Source organism: Dryobates pubescens, chromosome 21 (genome assembly GCF_014839835.1).
Source record: "Dryobates pubescens isolate bDryPub1 chromosome 21, bDryPub1.pri, whole genome shotgun sequence".
Classification (NCBI taxonomy): domain Eukaryota; kingdom Metazoa; phylum Chordata; class Aves; order Piciformes; family Picidae; genus Dryobates; species Dryobates pubescens.
Window position 1 is genome coordinate 5,825,318 of NC_071632.1, and position 24,573 is coordinate 5,849,890.

At 46.7% G+C, this 24,573-nt stretch overlaps 1 protein-coding gene across 2 annotated transcripts in view; it reads right to left on the minus strand.

The window, feature by feature from the left end:
- ADARB2 (adenosine deaminase RNA specific B2 (inactive)) overlaps positions 1-24,573 on the minus strand; it is a 303,071-nt gene that overhangs the window by 5,908 nt on the left and 272,590 nt on the right. For both annotated transcript variants that reach the window (XM_054171384.1, XM_054171385.1), the window contains exon 7: positions 12,176-12,344. In XM_054171384.1, the coding sequence (XP_054027359.1) occupies positions 12,176-12,344 (169 nt within the window). The remainder of the gene's footprint in view (positions 1-12,175; positions 12,345-24,573) is intronic.

The window sequence follows — 24,573 nt, forward strand, 5'->3', positions numbered from 1 at the left end:
ATCTGCTCTCCACAAGAGCACTGGCTGTTGGATGAAGGCTCATTTAGCATGGCTCTAGCACGACTGTAGTGCAGCTTGCAAAATGAGTGCTTCTGTGTCCCAGTTCAGAGAGGGCCAGGTTGCTCTACTGCTCCAAAAGGGGCAAAAGAATAACACTCATACCATTGGATTGGATGGTGAGGGGAAGTTTAAATGGAAAAGCAATTCGTATGCTACAAAGCATGGTGGTGAGCATGGAAAAGCAAACAAGGTTCCAAGAAATCCCCAGTCTAAACTTAACACACAAGTTCCTTTACACCAGACCAAAACCCCAACACTTCCTTTCTTCCCACCTGGGGGTCATCAAAAACTTCTGGGCTCTTTCTTCCCCTCATCCCCCATTGCCAGGCTGGTTTCAGGCTGGCCAGGCCTGAACTGCCCCCCCTTTTTACCCTGGCATTAGGCCTAAACAGGCCAAGATTGTGCAGGGAAAAAAAGTTACTCAAGACAAAGAGGCCTGGGATACTCCCCCACCATCAGCAGGTAAGAGAGCATCTCTCTCCCACAGGAACAGAGAGGGAAGAAAGAGGAAGACAATAACTTTGCAGCCATATTTATAAGGGTGCAGGATTTGTGGGACACTATTTCCTGTGCCCATCACTGGGCTGGACACTCTAGACACTGGAGGTCTCAATCCTGTGGCTTCCTTTTTTTTTGGAGGCACCCAGCCTAAACAGCCACATTCTATTATCCTACATTTCTTTGGCATTTGTCACACATTTGTGCCATCCCCTAGCCATACAGCCACTCAGGTGCCCAAAATTCCCACAAAATCCAACCTCCCAGGCTCACATTTCCTTGCACAAATGATCATGCAGGTATGAAGACATCCAGAAGTGTCAAACCCTGTTCCAGAAGAGAAAAAAGTTACACTCGTAGGCAATTTGTTTGTAAGCAATAGTTTGACCTGCCCTGAAGCCTTCAGGGATGGGGATGTTTCACCCTGTTGCTGTCTTAAAGGTGCAAAAGTGATGGTGGAAACCTCAGGGCCTTCAACTTGTTCCTGTCTGTGGGTTGCATACCACTGATGCCAGCTTGGCCACCAGAGGGGCAACAAAGGTGGGGAGGGGTCTGGAGCACAGCCCCATGAGGAGAGGCTGAGGGAGCTAGGGGTATTTAGCCTGGAGAAGAGAAGGATCAGGGGAGACCTTACTGCCATCTAGAACTACCTGAAGGAAGGTTGTAGACAGGTGGAGGTTGGTCTGTTCTCCCAGGCAACCAGCACCAGAACAAGAGGACACAGTCTCAAGCTGTGCCAGGGGAGGTTTAGGCTGGATGTTAGGAAGAAATTCTTCCCAGAAGGAGAGAGATTGGCCACTGGAATGTGCTGCCCAGGGAGGTGATGGAGTTACCATCACTGGAGGCATTTAAGGAGAGACTGGATGAGGCACTTGGTGCCAAAGTTTAGCTGGTTAGATGGTGTTGGGTGATGGGTTGGACTTGATGGTCTCGAAGGTCCTTTCCAACCTGTTCTATTCTATTCTATTCTATTCTATTCTATTCTATTCTATTCTATTCTATTCAGAAAGTTCTTCTCAGACAGAGTAATTGGCCCCTGGAATGTGCTGCCCAGGGAGGTGGTAGAGTCACTGCCCCTGGAGGTGTTCAAAAAAGGACTGGAGATGGCACTTGGAGCCATGGCTTAGCTGTCAGGAGGTGTTTGGTAATAGGTTGGACTTGATGATCTCTGAGGTCTTTTCCAACCTCTCTACCAAGAAGTCGTTTCCCAGACCAGACCAATACTAAAATACTCTCTTACCCTTGGAGGTTATTTTTGTGCTGCCAATCTGAATAGTGTTGAGTTCAGGAGTTCAAACCGAAGCCACTTCAGAAGCTGCAGCTTTGGGGAGCGCGTTCGGGCTCATTAAAAAACAAAACATGGGCAGCGGCATTTGGCGCTCTGTCGCTGGCTGAAGGAAGAAGGACGAGGTGCCTGCTATCGGAGGCACCACCCAGTGGCTGCCAGGCTAACGGATGTGTTTGAAGCCCAATCCCCATCAGCAGCAAGCGTTATGTAGCTAATTTCTTACGCCATTGTTCTTTCCATTAATTAACATTTCTCCGGCGCCGGTGCGATTATCGCGGCGCCTCTGCGCCGCATCTCCCTTTTCATGATTAATAAGGACTCGTTAGATTTCCTCTTCCTGAAGCAGTCAATTAACGCAGAATACTTCCCATTAATTACCGACTGTTTAAAGCCGGCACGCCGTACCTGGAGAGCAATCTGCTCCAGGAACCAGCGACACCGATTGCTCTAAAAAGTTCCCTTCAAATTTGACTCCACAAACAGGAGCAATTTCGCTGGCCGTATTAATTTGCCTCCGAAGCAGGGCTGGGAATGAGGAACATCTTTTAATCTCATGCAAGAAAAGGCAGCCATCTGGCTGCTGAGGATTTCAGAGTCAGCCTCTCCCCGTCTCCCCTCTGCAAATGCGGGTCATTAAAGTAATGTGTTCATCTACATAAAACTCAAATGGAATATAAAAGGTAATATTTATACACAAACAATTTAGTCCCACAATTTAAACGGCCATTGGCTTTATGAAACGTTTACTTTAGTCGATCAGATTTGCATAACTTCGTTTTGGGGAGGGGGGGAAGTTAAAAAAAAAAGTTAAAAAAGTAAAAATAAAGGTAAAAAAAAAAAAAAAGAAGTGTGGTCATTCCTGCAAATAACAGCGCTCTGAAAGGAGAGGGCGAGCTGCCTCTCCCACGGAATAGCTTATGGACGTGCTGGAAGGTGTCCAGAGAAGGGCCACGAGCACCAGCAGAGGGCTGGAGCTCCTCTCCTATGAGGACAGAGTGGGAATGGAATGGAATGGAATGGAATGGAATGGAATGGAATGGAATAAGAATAGAATAGAATAGAATAGAATGGAATGGAATTAGAATAGAATAGAATAGAATAGAATAGAATAGAATAGAATGGAATGGAATGGAATAAGAATAGAATAGAATAGAATAGAATAGAATAGAATGGAATAAGAATAGAATAGAATAGAATAGAATAGAATAGAATAGAATAGAATAGAATAGAACGGAATGGAACGGAATGGAATGGAATGGAATGGAATGGAATAAGAATAGAATGGAATGGAATGGAATGGATTGGAATGGAATGGAATGGAACGGAATAGAATAGAATAAACCAGGTTGGAAGAGACCTTCAAGATCATCGCGTCCAACCTATCATCCAACACCACCTAATCAACTAAACCATGGCACCAAGCACCCTATCAAGTCTCCTCCTAAACACCCCCAGTGATGGTGACTCCACCACCTCCCTGGGCAGCCCATTCCAATGGTCAATCACTCTCTCTATGAATGTTGGGGTTGGTCAGTTTGGAGAACAGAAGGCTCCCAGGAGACCTTATTGTGGCCTTCCAATATCTGAAGGGGGCTACAAGAAAGTTGGGGAGGGACTTTTGAGGGTGTCAGGGAGTGATAGCACTGGGGGGAATGGAGCAAAACTAGAAATGGGTAGATTCAGATTGGATGCTAGGAAGAAGTTCTTCCCCGTGAGGATGGTGAGAGACTGGCACAGGTTGCCCAGGGAGGTGGTGGAAGCCTCATCCCTGGAGGTTTTTAAGGCCAGGCTGGATGTGGTTCTGGGCAACCTGATCTAGTGTGAGGTGTTCCTACCCATGGCAGGGGGTTGGAACTAGATGATCTTTGAGGTCCCCTCCAGCTCTAACAATTCTATGATTCTATGATGCAAAATTAATAATGCAAGCTTAAGAACTGGAGTGCAGCTCAACTAACAGTACCATGCCTCCAGCCAGCTTCTGAGGTGAGTAAAAAAAGCTAGTGATACCTTTGTTCAGTGGAAGCTTCTAAGCCACCAGTGGTGTTTTCAAGGTTAGACATTGCCTTTAAAAAACAAAACCCTTGTATATTTGATTGAAGGAGAGAAAGAAGCAGCTGAACAGGAGAGCAACATATGTTCAGCAGAGCTGGAATCTGAGCAATATTGCACCTCACCAGAAATCATCTGAGCTTTATTTACCAAAATAGGGGATTGTGAGCAGATCAGAAATTGCACAGTAATAATGGTTACCTGATCTAACTTATTTACAAGGAACTTGCCTTTTCTTTAGAGAGGTTTCTCTGCCTCACTCTGAATGTGCTCATCCTGCTGTTCAAAGGGGCTGGGATGTCAATGGAATTACACTATTGGAAATCATAGGATAAACACAACCAGGTCACCTCCTATGTATAGAAAGCATTTAATAGGCATCAATTAATTCTCACAGTGCTGCTGTGAGTGAAACCCTCATTCTTATGCATGCTGGGGAACCAAAGCAGGAAGGCAATATAATCTGCTCAAGTCTGCAGCATTGTTTGGATACAGAGCTAGAGCCCACAATGTCTGAATACAAGCTGCTCCTCAAGGCAACCCTGTTTTCCCCTTCCAAGAGAAGACCCAGGCAAATGTAGGAGGCAATGGAACTTCTGCATCAGCTGTGATGGGTTTTGGCCTTGAGGTTTAAGTAACTACAAGACAAATTGGGTGGAGGGGCCAGACTGAAAAATCAAGGGAGCAGAAACATAACAGAGAATACAGGGCATGAGAGCTAGCTGTGCCTGATGGGTGGTGTAAAAAGATGTGTTCCCAGAAGAAGATAGCATCCTATGACAGGAAAGGTAAAGCAAAGAGGCAATGTTTGGTGGGGGGCTGCTTGCTGTGCCCTCTTGAGCAATGACAAGGCTGGTGGCCACTATGGTGGTGGTGGAGGAAAGGCAGGAGGGTGATGGGACTGCCACCCGTGTGCTGGCCACTTCCCAGTTTGACAGAGCACAGATTCCACAACACCCATTTAGAAAAGAGGGATGAGAAAGCAGAGAAGGAGCTTTGCTTTCAAGTCTAGCCCAGGTTTGATGCAGAGACAGGCCAGCTGTCTCTTTCTGGAAAACAGCCCCAAATCCCACCAAATCGGCACAGGTCCTAGGGCAAGAGGCCAGCTCCTGTGCTGAACTGGCCAATGCACTGGCCCTTGCACTGCCACTCCTGCCCTCAGAGCACAGCAAGAACACATTAATGATGGGGGAAATTTCAGTTACTCATTCTGCTTCTGTCCTGTGAATGAAAGCACCCACCTTGGAGGGCAGCCAGTCAGCATTTCACATAAACAGTAGATTTAACTAAAAACCTTGGAGGGGAGGTCCTCTTTTTCTATCCACTGTTCATCTCCCTGACCGACACATGTGGCTGATGCGCTGCCTCAGTCCTTTGATACCTGAACATCCGTGGGATTATTTGCAGGCAGCTGACAGGGAAAGTTCTGTCTGAGCAGCAGTGAAACTATCAATAAGGGTGCTCAGCTTTGAAGGAGCTATTTCTCTGTAGCCTAATTTAGGCTCGTGAAAGTGGCTGTGTTCCCATCTGTAACAAAGTGCTCTCAAATGTGGCTTTTCCAAATAAAATTATTATTCAGAGCAATGCAGTGTTACAGTTTGGATCTTCAATACATCAAAGTGACTTTTCCTGCTACCAGGAAATATGCTGGATCACTCAGAGTTTTCCTAATTGTAGGGGATTTTAAGGGCTGTTTTCAAGGGCACACATCTCTCTAATAACGCTGTGTGCTGTGCAATAACCCTTCCAATAAAGTGAAAACTCAACCCACTGCTCCCTCAGTCACAGATCTTCTCTTGAAAAACTAAAATCTCCAGCAAGCAAGATCAATAAAACCCAAATGTCTCCCCCTTTCACTTAAATATGGGAGCTCCTGGTGCTTTCAATGGAAGGGAAGTATACCCTTCCTTTTGTTCAAACAGCAGATATTGCTGCACTGTTTACAAAGACCAAATCCTGCACCCAGTTTTCAATATAGATAATCCTTGAAGAAATAGATTTGTGCCTGTTTGTCAATCACAGAAATGCCAGTGATGAACTGGGAGGCACCCCAGAGCAGCAGCTTCTCTTTAATTAGATGCTGTGCTCCCTGGGCGCTGGATGCAGGGCATGCTGGGGCTGAGCCCCTGCAGAACCTCCACACAGCTCCCACAGCCTGGGACCATCAGCAAGAAGTGCAGGGCAATGTGTACCCCAGTCACAACCACATCACAACCTTCACAGCTGCAGGCTGTCACCATGTGAGCTGGCTGCAGCCCCCCACATGGACACATCAATGACAAAAACACTGAGGAAGGGGCTTAGGGCAAGCCCACGGGGGTGCAAAGGGCTGCAGCCTCCTGCAGGTCTGCACATGGCTCCTCAGCCCCGGCTAAGATGTGGTGTGGCACCTGGAGCCCTTTTGCTGAGTGCTCCCAGCAAGGGTTTGCACAGCACACTACTGCCAGCCAAGTGCTGACAACTCTCCTGCCCTGGAACCCCTTTGAAACTGAGACGTGGAGAAATTCACACAGGCCTTCAAAGCATCCCAGTGACCTCACCTGCCATTGAAGCTTGGTGAGACTCAAGTGTCTCTTTGGGGCCTTTGGAGACCTCACCATTAAAAAGCACTGCTGCTGATTTCTCAAAGCTTATTTTGTTATGACTTTTTACAAGAGAGACTTCTTTTATTTTGGGAGGGGGTTGTCATTAGGAGCTTTAACTCTTACCCACTTGGCGAGTTGTTAACCTCCTGCACCACAAGCTTCCATTACCGGCATTTCCAGCTATGCTTCACACAACAGCAATTGTTATTCATGGCGGCCTGTGCTCAGCAGAACACCTGTGGTGTTCCTATTTATATGACCATTTAGCTGTTATTGGTTTGGAAACTGGAACCAGTGCATTAGTTTTTGATCAGTATTTTAACAGTGGGTGGTTTATAGATGTTTTCTGGAACGTACCTTGTGGTGCAAGATTAAAACTGAAATCTCAGTCACACAGAAAGGGGTTAAGAGAGAGAATTACGAATCAAGTGCACAAATCATCTCTAATTGAAGGTCTGGCTGTGTTAATTGATTTTCATTTACATTAATATGCAGTCTTTGAAGCAGCTTTTCCTCAGAGTTACCTCGTCAGGCCCAGTCTGCTCGCAACGGCGCTGGTCGACAGGCTAACACTAAAACAGATCTAAGAATGCTAATTGCTAACACTGACTTTTAGTCTTGCATTTTTTTATATGCTACATTTAAACACAGCTTAATGTGCCCAACCCATCTTGTGAAATGCTACTTCAGACTCCCCATCCTGAAGCAGCACCTACCTTCCCTTGCACTACTGTTTCTCAGTAAAGGTTCCTCCCTGCTCTTCTAACTCTGGAGCCCAAATAATCCCCAGACTTTAGCCACAGGACAAGAATAAACAGTCAGTGTTGTAATGCAGCATTTGGAGGGCCTTTGTTACTGCTTGTGTTGTTTTGCAGGTGAGGTATAATGTTGATGTTCGAGGTCTTATTTAACCTCTGGGGCTTCATGCCACTGTTTTTGTCAAGTACAAGGAAGTGGGTGACCGCTAACCTGGTGGCAAGAAAATACACAACCTTGTGAAGGTGACCTTTTGGAAGCAGCAGTAAGAAAACAATTCTAAGGCCAGAGCTTACAAAATAAACACTAAATTCTGGCTTTTATTTGATGTATAAAGACAGTGGTTGTGAGGATTTTCCCCTCCAAATCCTGCACACTGCAAAGTATATTCCTCAAGCCTGCACCCTGCAGGAGGGCTTCTGAAAGAGGACGTGGCACAGCTCATGCATTTAAAGTGTGTCTAACACCATTACAGTGTGGAGGTGCAAGTTTGATGCCCAGAAAACTGGCATCTCTCCTAAGTAAAGACAAAGAATAGAGTCAGAGAATTGTTCCAGCTGGAAAAGCCCTCTAAGACTATCAAGTCCAACCACTCACCCGACACCACCGTGGCCATTAAACCACGTTGCAAAGTGCCATGGCCATGTATTTCTTGAACACCTCCACACATGGGGACTCCACCATCTCCCTGGGCAGCCTGTTCCACTCCCTGACCACTCCTGCAGCAACGAAATTTTTCCTCATCTCCAACCTAAACCTTCCCTGGCACAATTTCAGGCCATTTCTTCTTGTTCTGTCACCTGAGACTAGGGAGAAGAGGCCAACCCCCACCTCACTTCAGCCTCCTCTCAGGGAGCTGTAGAGAGCAATGAGGTCTCCCCTCACCCTATTCTTCTCCAGACTAAACACCCCCAAGTCCCTCAGCTGCTCCTCATGAGCCATGTTCTCCAGATCCTTCACCAGCTTTCTTATTCTTCTCTGGACATGCTCCAGCCCCTCAGTATCCTTCTTGGAGTGAGGGGCCCAAAACTGAACCCAGGATTCGAGGTGTGGGATGCTGAAATAAAAGTCTTCACATTGGTTATGATTAGCAGAAACAAATACTGAATGTCACAAACTCTTCCCCAAACAGCAGATCATTTTCAGCATTATTTTGCTCACCATGTTTCTGCTTTTTCACAAGTGTATACAGTGTAGGCTGCAGGGGAAAAGGAAAATGGGAATCTTAGGTTTCAGCGTAACTAAGGAACTTTGGCTGGAAAAAATGGAGTTTAAGCCTAACATCTGTGGCACCAAGAGGCTGAGCTCACTTCAGCTGCACGGTGAGAGCCACAGGAGCTGTGAGTGCAGCAGCCAACACTCTCTTTGGGTGGGTTATCTGGGGATTCACAGAGCCCAAACTTTAAATTTGCACATATAAATGCATAGATTTTTAAAGCCAGAAGGAACCACCAAGATCTAGCCTGACCTTCTTTACAACGCAGTCACCTCCTAATTCCCTGTCTGAGCCAAATAACTCCATGTCAGAAGTGTTTGTGCTTTAATTCAGTAAGGGAACAGATAGGAGAGCGGGCTGTTTATCTTCCAGTCTCAGCACAGCCATAGAGCCTGAGTACTGTGTACCCAGCATCAAGTTCTCTCAAACTTCTGGTGATTGTAATAGGAATTGCTAAATGCCTTTGAATAACAAATCCAGTTGATTAAACCACTCGCTGCTTATGGCTATCCAGTGAGCAAGAAAGGACATCAACTGTTAGCCAGCTGATTTATAGAACATTATTCACTTTTCTGAGTCTTTGATATTCTGATAGCAGCATCCTTTGCAAATCATGCAAAATGCTGCATAGTGTACTGGCTAGGCTCTCAAGAGAAAACATTCTCGAATAGCCCAGTGCTCCTGAGGGGGTTTTACAAGCAATAAAACACCATTTTTGTCAAATCTTGCTTATTCAAACATGAATCTCAGCTGCTTCTTTTCTGACTGCACGACAAATCCCAATGATACGCAACCAGATTCCTCCCGCATCCTGCAGACATCTAAAGACTGTCTGTGCAGTACAGCAAATATTTGGGGTCTGAAGTGTGGCACAGAACCCACCTACTGATCTCAGCGAGGGCAGGAGAGGAGAAAGGGCCCCCCACCAGCACTCTCCTTGTTCACTGAACTCCTTTGCTGCCTGTACTTTCTATAGGCAGTGATGAGGAAGGCAGAAAATGGCCCTGTACGTGGCTGAAACAAAGGTCAGGTAAAGGAATCTTTGATCTCCCTCCATTACAGGTGAGGATAATGAGGATAAAAATTGATTATAGACTGTATTTAATCTTTGATCTCCCTCCCTTGCAGGTGAAGATAATGAGGATATAAATTGATTATAGATTGTATTTAATCTCTCATCTCCCTCCCTTACAGGTGAGGATAATAAGGATAAAAATTGATCATAGATTGCATTTAAGGTGGTCAGCTGAAATTTGGGATGGAGTTTACTGATGGTAACTTACCCAAACCTCTTTTTACCACTCTTTGCCAAGCTCTGCATAAATTTTGTAGCAGCTAAAGCTCTTCAGCAGGGTTGTCACTGGTGGCCAGCCCTGAGGGGTTTTTTAACATTTTCTGCATTATGGGTCCTTTATTTTCAGTAGCATCACAGTGATTCCCAGGCTAGGACTTCATGAACCCAGCTGAAGTCATGCCACAGATATATGTGTGCAGCTCTGCTTTTTGTTTTTGTTGATATTGGTGGGCTAAAGCATCAAACTATAACAATATGCTACTAGAGGTCTAGTGGAAATGAAACTGCAGAAGCAGGACTCACAACGTGACTAGGAGAGAGAAATGCACAAGCTGCAAGTGCAGCCAGGGTTCTGTACATCTCTTGTTAGCCCTGGGCATTCTCTCCAAAAGCTTTCAGACCCTTCACCGTTGTACATGCCACAGCAATGCCTCCAACACTCTCTGGACTCCACTTATCTTTCCCAGTTTCCCTTGGTTTTTTTCTGGACATTCAGCTCCATACTCTGTTACTTCAGTAACCTTCAATTTCTCTTCTTTGGATTCTTCACCTTGTTGCTATTACTCCTGATTACGAGACCCACAGACAACCTCTTCTATGGTAACTTCCCATTCCCATCCTTTCCCTTTATTAGGAATGATCACTCCTGCTTCCTCCACTAATTTCTAAATCCCTCTGCTTTCTTGATATTTTATTCTGTTTATTTGCTACCTCAGCAGTTGTTTCACCCACATTCCTTGTACCAAAGCTCTTAACTTGACCAAGGAGTCCACAGTGCTTAGAAGTTTCCAAACTCCTGAAGCATTTGTAGTGCAACAGCACTGCTGCCATTCCTTCAAATGTTGCTTTTTTCCCCCTCTCCTTTTTCCAGAGTCTTTTTTTAACTGACTCATACTGTGAGGGGCTGTTCAAAGCAGGGAATAATGATTGCTGATATATATATACACACACACACACACACATATATATATTTTGTCTAGCAAAATCCCATGCTCATTTGAGTTCCCACGCAAATAAATAATAACATGTGCAGTTATTGGTACACTGCTGCAATAAAAATCACAGAATGACAGAATCACAGGAACATTCAGGTTGGAAAAGACACTCAGGATCACCAAGTCCAACCCATAACCCTATTCTACAAGGTTCACCCCTAAACCACAGCCCCAAGCACCACATCTAAGCCACCTGTAAACACATCCAGGGTTGGTGGCTCCACCACCTCCCTGGGCAGCACATTCCGATGCCTGACCACTCTTGCTGGGAAAAAATGTTTCCTAATGTCCAGTCTAAACCTAACCTGCTGCAGCTTGAGGCCATTCCCTCTTGTTCTATCACTAATTACCTATGAAGAGACCAGCACCAGCCTCTCTACAATGTCCTTTCAGGGAGTTGAAGAGAGCCATGAGGTCTCCTCTCAGCCTCCCCTGTTTCAAACTAACCATCCCCAGCTCCTTCAGTTGCTCTTCACAAGATTTATTCTCCAGGCCCTTCACAGGTTCCTTGCCCTCCTCTGCACTGGCTCCAGTACCTCCAGACCTCTCTTGTACTGAGGTGCTCAAAACTGGACACAATACTCCAGGTGTGGCCTCACCAGAGCTGCGTCCAAGGGGACAAACACCTCCCTAAATGTCCAATATGCATGAACTCAAGCACACCCCATTTGTTTTCACTGTGTGCTAACCATCACTTGATATTAGTTAACACCCTAAAGTGAGAGTGGTGAATTTTATGTTCCACCATGGAATAATGATGAAATATGCCTTATAAAGCAATGATTCTGCATAAATATATGTTTTATTTACAGGACAGAGCAGAAAGCCACAGAGGGGTGCTGTGACTTGACAGTTGTGCAGTGACATTTTCAATACCAGGCTGGACGAGGCCCTGAGCAGCTCAGTCTAGTTGAGAGATGTCCCTGCCCATGGCTGGGAGGTTGGAGTGGATGATCTCTGAGATCCCTTCCAACCTGAGCCATTCTAGGATTCTGAGATTCTATGACATTCAACATAGTAGAACTATTCCTAGCAGCTTTTAGGGCACTTCATCCAACAGGGTGCAGATGAGCTAAGTTCATCTATGTGATGGTTAGCTTGCAAGTTTTGGGCTAAATGATCCAGTAAGAGCAGAGTGGATGTATTTTATCTGCACACTGAAATTCTATTGGCAAAAACACTGCAAAGAGAGTTTATATTTTTGTCACACTGTAAAAAGCAACTAATGACCCATGGAGAATTTGGGGAAATGTCCTATTTACATTCCATCCTATTTGCTTGGTCTCTTTTGCATACAAAGGAAGGCTTCGCCTCTGCAGGGCTTGTCAGCACCTGCCAGTTACTCCCCACCAGCAGCCACAGCCCTCTGTGGCACCAAGCTTCACTTCCACATGCAAAGAGCAAAGAGTTTGGCTAGGTGCACACATCAGGTACCTGGCAATTTTGTCTGTGCAGGACATGGTGATGAGCTGCTCTCCCAGCAGGACGCCGTCCCACGTCTGAGCCGCGTTGTGACACCGCACGGGGATGGTTCCTTCTCCAGACTCGATCTTGGTGCGCAGGTGCCCACGGTATTTTCTCACTATGTGCTTGCTGCTGTTCACTGGGCAAAACAAACCACACAACAGCAATAATTAAAGGTTTTCAGAAAGAACCTGAGAGGCTGTGTGGACAGCCAAAGCATTTACAGAGCCACCTGTGGAGGTCCTTTAAATTGGATGCAAAATCAGATGAGGCTACAGCCTAAGAAAAAGCAGCAGAGTGGAGCAAAGCCTGTGCTCCTCTCACAGCAGTCAGAACTTCCATGCAGCACACACCCATTTCTTTAAATATTTAAAAAGCATGGAGATGCTTTGTTGTTTTTGAAAGAAAAAGCCCAGTTTCTTGTTTTTAAGTCACTGGACTGAGCTGTGTCAGGGGAGTATTTAGACAACCATGGTCCAGTGAGTGCCATCACCTGTGTGACCCAGTCCAGTCCAACAGCCTAGTGTGGTGTTCATGGCATTTGCTGAATCATTTCAGAACTGAGATTTTTGGCTATCAGAAAATGCTACTGAAAATAATCAGAAGCTGAAGTTTTACACTCTGGGTCAAAAGCAAATCAAAACCTGCCAGCGAGGTACCCTCCTGCCTTGTGTCATACCAATACCTTTTATGCAGTTGCATCTGTCTCTTCAGTGACAGATACCTGAGTGCAAGGGAGCTACCTCTGGAGTGGTGCAGGGCAAGCAGCTAATGCACTTGTCCTGTGCCACAAGGAATGAACTGAGTCAGGCAGACAGGGCAGGAGGCAATGACATCTATGAAGTACTTCACCTTCATGTTATGAAAAGGAGAAAAACTGGAAATCATTATCAAAGTCACTCTTACCATCTTTACACTGCTATCACTAGGTATTTTGGTTGTAAAGGAACAGCAAGAAATCCTCTTGTGCCTGCTTCCTCCCTCACCCTCAGAGGATTTCCCTGGAGGACATCTTCTCCATGAAGCAGACCTTTCACAGTTTCCCTCTGGCCCAAAGGAAAATAATGACAGATAGTACATGATGGCCTTTGCTGTCAAGGAAAATGAGTGCTGCTTCTCCAAACAGGAGGTTCTTGTCTGTATTTCCAGCTGTCCTATGTATTTTCCCAAGGCCTGCCTCTCAGGTGGACCAGAAGGCTGTGAAGGTAATGCTCCTCAGCCCACAGCATCTGAGGTTCTGTCACAGGTTGTGCAGCTGACGGCACCTCTGGCTGCAGGCAGCTGGCTCTGTGCACACTCCCAGCCTCCTGCTCTGTCCCTCTGCCATTTCTCACTCTTGGCTTTGTGTGACCATGTTCTGTGCTGAGGGCTCTGGTAGAAGCAATTGATTGACTTTGGCTGCCGCCAAAGAAAGGTTTACAAAAGGGGAAAGGGAAAACAAATGGCTTCAGGCCATTGGGATTAGTGAAGGTATCAAAAACGTGCAGAACAGAGTGAGCTGTGTCCTGCCAGCAGATGGGTGGCTGAGGACCCACCATTCCTTCACTTCCTTCCTGCTTTTTGAAGATTTGGGCTGAAGATCTGTATGCCACCAGTGGGCAGGACCAGGTGTCAATTGGACTGACTGACTGGTTGGAGCCAATTCCCACCCTAACAAGGCTCCATCATATCCAAATTGTTTGCAGACACTGCAGGGTTTCTTTGTGCTGCTTCAGGAATGGAGTCTGGGGGCCAGCGGCTATTGCTCTGCCACCTGCACCAGCAGTGGCATCCCAGAGGGGGATGTGAGGAGTCCCTGTGCCCAGCTGAGACACTGCAGTAACCACCAGACTGGGAGCATTGTGGCTTCTCAGACTCCAGTTCTGAGAGAAACTGGGAAGAGCCAATGGACCCCCAAACCCCAAACTCAGTAAGCAAAAAATGCCCAAACCTCAGAAATGTCTCAGATCCCTCACCCCTCAAATTGCTGGCCATGTGTGCTGGGCCTATGGAAATCCCTCTTGTCCAGGGTATCTCCTGCACAATTGTTCAGAGGATGCTCTTTGGATGGGATTAGCTAGCTGGGAACTGGTCCATATTTTCCTGGGGACTTTGCAGGGAGAATTGGGCTTGGGTTGATTTTTTTTTTGGTTAAACTTCAGTGGCAAGCAGCATTTTTATTATTAAATGAGAGAGTGGTGGGGAAGGTACCATGAAATTTGGACAAGAAGAAGAGACAGTGATCACTGCTGCTTAGCAAACACATCTTGCTGAGCAACAGCAAGAAATGGATAGCGAAACCACTTCGCTTTGGTCTGCTCACACTGAGAACTGATGGCACAGCAGAGACAGACCTCTGCCAGGGAAGCAGCAAAGAGCAGCTCAAGAGGCTGCTGCTGTTCTGACTGCTAGAAAGTTTGACTTTAAGGAAATTAGTTCTCTTCTCCCAAGCTTTCCTGCAGGTATAACGAAGATAATGACGCTTCCTCCTTCTGCAAATTCATTTAAAGCTATTGCTCAAAAACTATATAGGAAAACCAGCTGCTATCCTTCCAATAAAGATTCACCACAGGAGTTCACCTGCTGGAACTCCCCCAAGACAAAGTGAAATTTTACTGTTTATTTCTCCATTTCTCTCTTCCCCCTTGGCCCCCAGCATATTTCCTCTTGCTGCACCTTTCTCCCCTCCTTTCCCATCCTCTCTGCAGGCCTCTCACTTTCTCAGCTCCTGCTCTGACCTCCCCTGGGGAGATTACTCTTTTTCAGGCGGTTCACCATGCTGATGCACCTACATTTTGCACAGGTGCAAAGGGGTGTGTAACCCTGAGGGAACTGCACAGGGTGAGAAGCCCAGCACCTAGGGGACTTGGATTTCACTACATAAATATTACCTGGTGAGGGGCAAAGCATCCCACAATGTGCTGACAGAGATAAGGAGCTGGTTCAGGGGAAGAAAAAGCAGCAGCCCTGCAAACAACTATTGAGCACTTGGGGAGTTTAAAGCACAGGCCAAAAACTTGGGGGGAGAATGGTCTGAAACATGTCTGTGAGTCTGTTAGGGGGAGGGGGTCTGCTTGTTTGATTTTCTAATTGTCTCTTTGATCCTCTCTGTTTCCCTCAGGCCTGAAGGAAGTACCCAGGACAAAGGACTCCATGGTTAGTTGTTATAACATCCCAGCCCTAGCCTGCAAGTACCAGAAACTGCTCCCTGAAGCTTTCCAAAGCAATTAGGAAGTGTGCAAGTGCACAGCTCACCTGGGTTAGCAGCACTCACAGGAGCTCTGCCCACCTGCCAAGCCTTGCTCCCAGCCACGCGCTGTGCCCAGGACACAGCCGAGCAGGGTGCAGCTGCTGATAGGATTCAGGCAGCTGTGGCCAGTCCATGCTCACCCTGGGATGCACTTCCATTCCTCTGATAAGGGGTTTTAGCTGCTCAGCTGCTATTAAATTCAGCAGATAGGGTATGACTAAAACCCTGTGCTGGACTGCCCAGCTCAGGCTGCTCCCTTCACGGGGACAGACAGAACACAGATGCCAAAAGGTGATCTGCATTGCTTATATGAAATACTAATAACCCAAAGCTCTGAGTACTTTCAGACTGGCCATGACTAAACAAACCCAGCCCCACAGCTGGAACACACTTAGCTCTTTTTTAGCATGCCATTAAGTGGCACAGGAAGATATCTGAACAAAAACCAGATGAGGCTCCATGTTTTGCACCCGAGCTGCAGATAGAGTCTAGGACTTAAGCTGCTTGTGCCAGCAGTAGAAGATGCATTCCCCTTGCTGGCACAGCCTGCCGTGGATCATTTTAAAGCAGTCTCAGAAATATGTTTATTTATGCAACTTAAAGTCACAAACTACAGCCTGCTGCTGTTCTGGTGCTCAGTATGATCAAAGCACCAGTGGCTATGAGCATTTCTGATCTTTCCTGTGCTTGTTCTCCAGCTGCTTAATCTCAGCTAATTGCAGGGGAGAAGATGTCTGAGGATGTCACTTCAACCAGAACAAAATGTCAATTCAAACCAGAGCTGGAAAGGACAAATTTAAAAATCATTTGGAGTGGATTTTTGATGTGTGCTAATACTCAGAAGTGGAAATTACTCCTGAGAGTTCCTAGGATAAAAGGCACCGGATTATTAATTATTGGATTAGGAATTTACACAGGTGCCTTGTATTTAAAATCAGTGAAACCCACTGATTTCAAGGCTCACCTCTTATTTTCATATTTTCCCCAGGACCAGTTCTGGCTGAAATGGTAATGAAAAAAGCCACTCCATATTTATTATTAAGCTGCAGAGTGGAGAGGAAATGAACGGTGATTAAACAGAATCACACGAGTAAGGCTGTGTCTGAAATTTTGCATGACTGCCTCAGAGCTTCATTTTCTCTTTCCCTGCTTCAGTGGAGGCTGCTCTCTCCTCATGAAGGGAGAAATAAAACAGCCTATCCTATCCTGCAATTTTTTTTCCCCTCATTGCTGGACCCTCCATATGCCAACACAGTTTATAAAGCTTCCGTAGAGCAGATTGAAACAAAGGGCTGGAAAGAGAAGTGTTAACTTCTGACTGCCCTTGTGTTTCCCTGGTTCTTAGAGATGCACTATGCTCAAGCAGATGCTGAATAAATGTACAATATTCCTTTTGCTGGGAGTTACTGAATGCTCTGGTTGTGTTCTTTGCTGGGCAGGGTGGCTGGTCAGATAAATCTCTGCTGTGCTTTAGTGACCAGCAGAGAGTGAGGGCAAACCCACAGAATCACAGTATCACCAAGGTTGGAAGAGACCTCAAAGATCATCAAGTCCAACCTGTCACCACAGACCTCATGACTAAACCATGGCACCAAGTGCCACATCCAATCCTTTTTTGAACACCTCCAGGGATGGCGACTCCACCACCTCCCTGGGCAGCACATTCCAATGGCTAACGACTCTCTCAGTGAAGAGCTTTCTCCTCACCTCCATCCTAAACCTCCCCTGGTGCAGCTTGAGACTGTGTCCTCTTGTTCTGGTGCTGGTTGCCTGGGAGAAGACACCAACCCCCTCCTGGCTACAACCACCCTTCAGGTAGTTGTAGAGAGCAGTAAGGTCTCCCCTGAGCTTCCTCTTCTCTGGGCTAAACAACCCCAGCTCCCTCAGCCTCTCCTTGTAGGGCTTGTGCTCGAGGCCTCTCACCAGCCTCGTTGCCCTTCTCTGGACAGGTCATCTGAAAGCAAGAAAGTTTATGGATATTCAAAATGAAGTTCAAATTCAGGGACAAAAGAATAGATTCCCTCACAAGGTTCAAAGCTGAATTGTACCTTCTGAGGGCAGAAATCATCTGAGGGCTAGGCAGGTAAAAGGTTTGGTGGTCTATGGACCTGCCTTGGGGGTGAGTATAAGGATGCCATCCTTCCAGGAGGGAAGACAAACACCTGGCTTGCATGGGTTAAAAGCACATTGAGATTAATTCCTTGAAGTTGAAATAAGCCTTTTAAATATAGACCAGGGGGCCTACTGCATCTGAATGCAGCCCCAGAAGAGATCTGCTCACTGCCAGGTTATGGCAGAATTCAGTTCAGGTCTGGGAGTTGGACCCCATCGTTAAGCCCTACATACAAATACAAATACTGAGTATGTATTTTATCTGAGAATATTACACAGCCTGGGCCACCTGCTATTTGTGGAACTGAAATGAACATTTGGAACTGAACTTATTCATCTGTTCCTTCTTCCCTGCATCTTTCCTGGCTGAAATCCTGGCTTTGGATAGCAACCAGTTACACCATGACCCGATAAAAGATGTTACCTCCAGCATATTTTTCTTTCCCTTCACCATTAATCTTCAAACAATCTCTTGAATCTTTCTGCTTCTTCCACCTTTTTGCATCTGCCAATAGCTCCAAGTGATGCACAGACAAGGTGTGAAAGCAAAGGCCATTTACCCATTCATAGCTCATAACTATGTGGCATTTAATCCATCTCTCCTAAGAAGAATGAGTGCTAGGAAAAATTTGAGGTCTGAATCCAAAAGAAGAGAAAGGAAATGGCTGCATTACTTGTCCTGATTTGTTTGAAGTACATAGCAAGTAATCAATATCAGTCCCCCTCTACTCAGCTCTGGTGAGACCCCACCTGGAGTACTGCATCCAGTTCTGGAGCCCCTATTACAAGAGGGATCTGGAGGTGCTGGAAGGCATCCAGAGAAGGGCCACGAGGATGAGCAGAGGGCTGGAGCTGCTCTCCTATGAGGACAGACTGAAAGAGTTGGGGCTGTTCAGTCTGGAGAAGAGAAGGCTCTGAGGTGACCTTCTTGTGGCCTTCCAGTATCTGAAGGGGACTACAAGAAGGCTGGGGAGGGACTGCTCAGGATCTCAGGTAGTGATAGGACTAGGGGGAATGGAATGAAGCTGGAGGTGGGGAGATTTGGACTGGACGTGAGGAGGAAGTTCTTCCCCATGAGAGTGGTGAAGCCCTGGAATGGGTTGTCCAGGGAGGTGGTTGAGGCCCCGTCCCTGGAAGTGTTTAAGCCCAGGCTGGATGAGGCTCTGGCCAGCCTGATCTAGTGTGGGGTGTCCCTGCCCATGGCAGTGGGGGTGGAACTAGATGATCCTTGTGGTCCCTTCCAACCCTGACTGATACTATGATATTACTATGACACTATGAAATGCTGATGTTTGGTGTGAGACAGCAACTGCAGAAGGATGTGAGACTGGTACCCCATCACAGCAAAACTCCTGGCTGAGTATTTTAATGAAAACTCTTTAGCTCCACCAAAATGCCCCCATATATCATCACTGAGGGGCAAAATGCCCTCTGTCCAGATGGCATAGCCATTTTACAAAGACTTTCTATTCTTTTTGTAGAACAATCTGAAATGTGTTGAATGCTCATCCTAGGAAGAGGTGCTGGAGTGCCTGCAGGAAACCAGTTGCTAGAGCAGAGAATGGCCATTGGATTAGCTTTTAAGGAAACCCTGATCTCTCAGCAAGCTTTAATCCCTGGGGACAAAAATATATATATATATATATATTCAGAAAAAAAACCCCAAGCCAACCCAATAGATCAAAATTCATATGTTACAAAGTGGCCTTCTGTAATGTCTGTCTTTGAGGAGCCCCTGGGATCAAAATCTAACCAGAGCAAATGCTCTCTGCAACAAAGTCATGCACCATTTCCACTGACAGTTACTAATAACAACCAGCAGTACTGGGTCAGGCACAGGGAAAGACAGAATAGAATAAAATAGAATAGAATAGAATAGAATAGAATAGAATAGAATAGACCAGACCAGGTTGGAAGAGACTTTCAAGATCATCGTGTCCAACCCATCAACCAATCCAACCCACCTAAACAACTAACCCATGGCACCAAGCACCCTATCAAGTCTCCTCCTGAACACCTCCAGTGATGGTGACTCCACCACCTCCCTGGGCAGCACATTCCAATGGGCAATCACTCTCTCTGTATAAAACTTTGTCCTAACATCCAACCTAAACCTCCCCTGGCACAGCCTGAGACTGTGTCCTCTTGTTCTGGTGCTGGCTGCCTGGGAGAAGAGACCAAGATCCCTCATGCCCACCTACAAACTCCATCTGCAGCCTCCAGCCTGCTCTGGAGTAGAAGTGCATTAGTCTGTTGAAGCCCAAAGCACTAGATTTATCAGTGGAATGAGGACTCTGTGCATGTGGCAATCAAGGAAAGCACAACTCAAACACTTCAAGATGATTATTTTTAATTGCTAACTTCTCCTCTCATCCCAAATCACAATGCTGCTGCTTTGCAAGTGCATCTGCTCCCACACAGCAGTCTTGAGACCTGGCAAAGGGCTGTGCTAGCGCTGTGAACTCCATGATGGAGAAAACTTCTGCCTCTGAAGCCTTCGTGAGCCTTGTCACCAGTCTGACAGCTCATCTTTGACAGTGTGGGGAGCTGCTGCTGCTGCTGCTGCTGCTGGTGCTCAGGTCAGCAGCTGAGCAAAGCCAGGGCAGCGGCTGGAGGCTGCGTGTGGAGAGCAAGATGCCCCACCAGCAAGAGAGAAGTTGTTCACCTGTGTCACAGTATCACCAAGGTTGGAAGAGACCTCAAAGATCATCAAGTCCAAGCTGTCACCACACACCTCATGACTAGACCATGGCATCAAGTGCCACATCCAATCCCCTCTTGAACCCCTCCAGGGATGGGGACTCCATCACCTCCCTGGGCAGCACATTCCAATGGCGAACGACTCTCTCTGGGAAGAACTTTCTCCTCACCTCAAGCCTAAACTTCCCCTGGTGCAGCTTGAGACTGTGTCATCTTGTTCTGGTGGTGGTTGCCTGAGAGAAGAGACCAACTCCCACCTGGCTACAACCTCCCTTCAGGTAGTTGTAGACAGCAATAAGGTCTCCCCTGAGCCTCCTCTTCTCCAGGCTAAACAACCCCAGCTCCCTCAGCCTCTCCTCACAGGGCTGTGCTCAAAGCCTCTCCCCAGCCTCGTTGCCCTTCTCTGGACACGTTCAAGTGTCTCAATGTCCTTCTTAAACTGAGTGGCCCAGAACTGGACACAGGACTCAAGGTGTGGCCTAACCAGTGCAGAGTACAGGGGCACAATGACTTCCCTGCTCCTGCTGGCCACACTATTCTTGATACAGGCCAGGATGCCATTGGCCTTCTTGGCCACCTGGGCAAGCTAGGCATCACTGTGGCTTCCTCCTTTTGTTTCCCTTTGTAGAAGAGATTTATCTTTTCAACATATATTGTGTGAAAAAATGGTTAGCAGGATCGAACTGCCCACTTGCTGCTAATTCTCTTCTTTGCCTGATCCAGTGTGGGGTGTCCCTGCCCATGGCAGGGGGGTTGGAACTAGATGATCCTTGTGGTCCCTTCCAACCCTGACTGATTCTATGATTCTATGAAAGCAGGTCTGACTGAATGTAGTTTTTGCCCAGAGGGATTTTTCCCAGCTAAGTTTTGATCAGTTCCACCCAAAGTATGTGCTGTGATTTGACACCTAACTCCAGCAGAGTATGGGATGCTGGGGGTGGAACTGGGACAGCTGTATCTAGAAACATGCAGTCTCTTTGAACCTCCTGCAGAGGACCTTGGGAGAATCTCAGCCATCATTATTCCTTGGGCTGGAGGAATGCAGGGACAAACAGCTTTTCTTGGTGGAATTTTCTACTGCTGTTCTGAAAGCTTCTCAGCCGTGGCCTTTTGCTGATTAATGCAGCCTTTTTATCACATCTGAACATTGTGCCCAAATGCAGTGTTTTACAAAGCAGCAAAATTCATAACAAAGCAGAATCAATAAATACAGTGCAATTCCCTTTGGCAATTCAAGCATTCTGTTAAAATTAGGATCTGATTATAGCTGTGGAAACCTATTTTCTTGAATCCTAAAAAAACACATTCTGCTTTACATGAGAGCTTTTCAGAGCTGTGGCCAATGCTGGCTTTGAGCAATCCACATTTTGCAGCACTTCCCCCCCCCCCTTCCTCAGATAGACTCTGTGCTGACACATCCTTCTCAAAAATCTTATTTTCTACTTTAAAACTCCCCCTGAAACAACAAAACCCAAACAGGCAAAAGCAGCCAAGAAGATCACAAGCAGAGGAAACTGGGACATTTTGAATGCATTGTCAAAGCCAAAGAGTTTTCTCATGCTGTGTCAAGTCTAACAAAGTTTTGAAACAGAGACTGAAGAAAGGGAACTGCCTAGCTCTGCTGAGAGTGAATTCACTGGAGCCCTGATCTATAGCTTGGGGAATGCAGGTTCAATTTCTTTGAGTCCAAGGAGCTTTGAATGAAAAAGCTGACCTTGAACTAGGCATGGAAGGAATCACAGAACGGTTTAGGTTGGAAGGGACCTCAGAGACAGTCTACTCTAACCTCTCTGTCATGGGCAAGGATGTCTCTCAACTAGACTCTGAAGCAGCATTTCAGCAGCCTGGGAGGACTGAATCACACATAAACCTGACAGCTGCTAACAGTCCTAAGCAGGAACACAAGCTCCTTGACAAGCCAGCTTCTAGTTACCCACATGAAGTCTTTGCCTTTCCTCAGTATTTGTTAAATTGAGGCTGTGCCAGTGGCACAAGCAGGAAGGGAGCACTGCTCCTCCCTGATCTCAAAGGAGGCTGACAAAGGGTGCTGTGCTCACCCCTTCTGGATCCATCCCAGCCCCATCCTAACGAAGTGGAAGGACAATTTCCCCTCACCTTCTTTAATAACCAGTTCCCTAGCCCCTGAAGTAATCCACCAGCCTCATGCTGTGTCTGCAATTTCTGCAGTATCTTTTACATAACAAAGCAATCTGGACTGACCACAATAACTCATCCAGTGCTAGGATTATTTCTCCCGAGGCAGCGTTCAGCGCTGCAGCCCACAGTGCTAGGTGCATTTCTTTCCCCCCTTCGCCTTACTTCTGGGCATGGCTCTCTATGATAATTTCCTTCTGCGATCCCCCAAGGTATTGTTCTGCTCAGTCACATGAAAAATAGGAAAATAATGCACCTTCATCCCAGTTCCACAGATGGGCCATTCATCAGCATAAAAATCAACTTTACAGCCTAGAAGGAAGCTGTTCCATGCACTGAATAGCTGCTCCATGCATTTCCAGGCTGGATTCCCCGAGCTGCAGCAGGCCGGCAGCTCTGCCACAGCGATGCGATGCCTGCAGCACCCCTACAGTGGAGGCAAACACCAGCAGCCCAGCCCAGGAGCTCACCCCTGCTTACCCTCCAGCTTTGTAACCAGGGCACTATAGCAATTTCTTAGGATGTGCATTTTCTCCCAGTTAGAGATATCTAAATTATTTTCAGATCCCAGGCAAGCAGCACCAGAACAAGAGGACAGTCTCAAGCTGCACCAGGGGAGGTTCAGGCTGGAGGTGAGGAGAAAGTTCTTCCCAGAGAGAGTTGTTAGCCATTGGAATGTGCTGCCCAGGGAGATGGTGGAGTCACCATCCCTGGAGGTGTTCAAGAGGGGATTGGATGGGGCACTTGGTGCCATGGTTTAGCCATGAGGTCTGTGGTGACAGGTTGGACTTGGTGATCTTTGAGGTCTCTTCCAACCTTGGTGATTCTGTGATCACAGAGTTATTTAGATGGTTCTTTCCCCCTCCCCCTTTATCAGCCACTCACAAGAACAGAATTTCTCCATTTAAACCAAGCATGGGACTGACAAAAGGAAGGTAGCGATATAGAATAGAATAGAATAGAATAGCATAGAATAGCACAGCATAGAATAGCATAGCATAGAATAGCATAGCATAGAATAGACCAGACCAGGTTGGAAGAGACCTTCAAGATCATCGTGTCCAACCCATCACCCAACACCACCTAATCAACTAAACCATGCAACCAAGCACCCTGTCAAGTCTCCTCCTAAACACCTCCAATGATGGTGACTCCTTCCCCTTGCATGGCCACTAATGTTCACCAAACCCAAAGCTTTTGGGAATGATTCTAGCCCAGCTGCTGCCATAAGCATTCTCTTTGTATTTCCATCTTGACACTTGCCTGAAGTACCCCAAATGAAGAGCTCTGCAGTTGAAAGTATCCTGACAGTCACAGGAGACGATTTGTGTCAGTGCCTTGGATCCTTAGATGGCCTCTGTTTGAATCTGGCCCTCTCTAGCCAGTGTGCAGAGGATATGACTTCCAAGGATTTTGGTCTGGGAGCTCTAGACTGATGCAGTCTGGGTCAGCTCCATCTGAACACAGAGTGATTCTCCAGTGTGAGCTGGGGTGTTCCTTCCAGGCAGCCCCAGATTTGGGGGTTAACAGAGAGCATTTTGTCTGGGAATGGGATGCTAAATCTGGCAGGCAGAGTCAGGAGGGAAAGCACAGGTTTGTACAGTGAAAGCACACGTGCAGCAGAGACTGCAAACCTGTCTTTCTGGGTACCTTTCAGTTCCCCAACTTCTCTGAAAGCTGCAGTGGACATCTTCACCCCATCACATCACCTACCGAGGCAATGATCCAGCTCACGTGGTTGCAAGTGACTCCTGCTTAGATGAGAGCTCTGTCAAATATGTGTGCAAGAGAGCTTCAGCACAGCTGTAGGTTAATAGGCAAGCAGGAGGAAGACCCCATGTGGAGCGGATGCAATGGTGTGTTTCAGACCTAAAGGGAGCGTGGGATAAAACAGGAGCTGGGCTATCAAGGAGTCAATGGTACAAGGCAATACAGCATGTTAGCAAGAGATAGGAAAGCACCCCAGGGGAGAAGAATGGAGACAAGCCCTGGGGCAGATTCTCTTTGGCAATCCCTGTAGTGCAAAAGTGAGAGCACATCTCTAGAAGAAAAGATGGACAATGAAGTAAAACCCTGCCAGGGAAGGAGGAGTGGGGAAGTGGAGGATTTATTAGCTCAATTTTTCGAGCAATCCATTTTCCTTTTCAAGAGACTCTTGGGAAAAAGAAAAAAA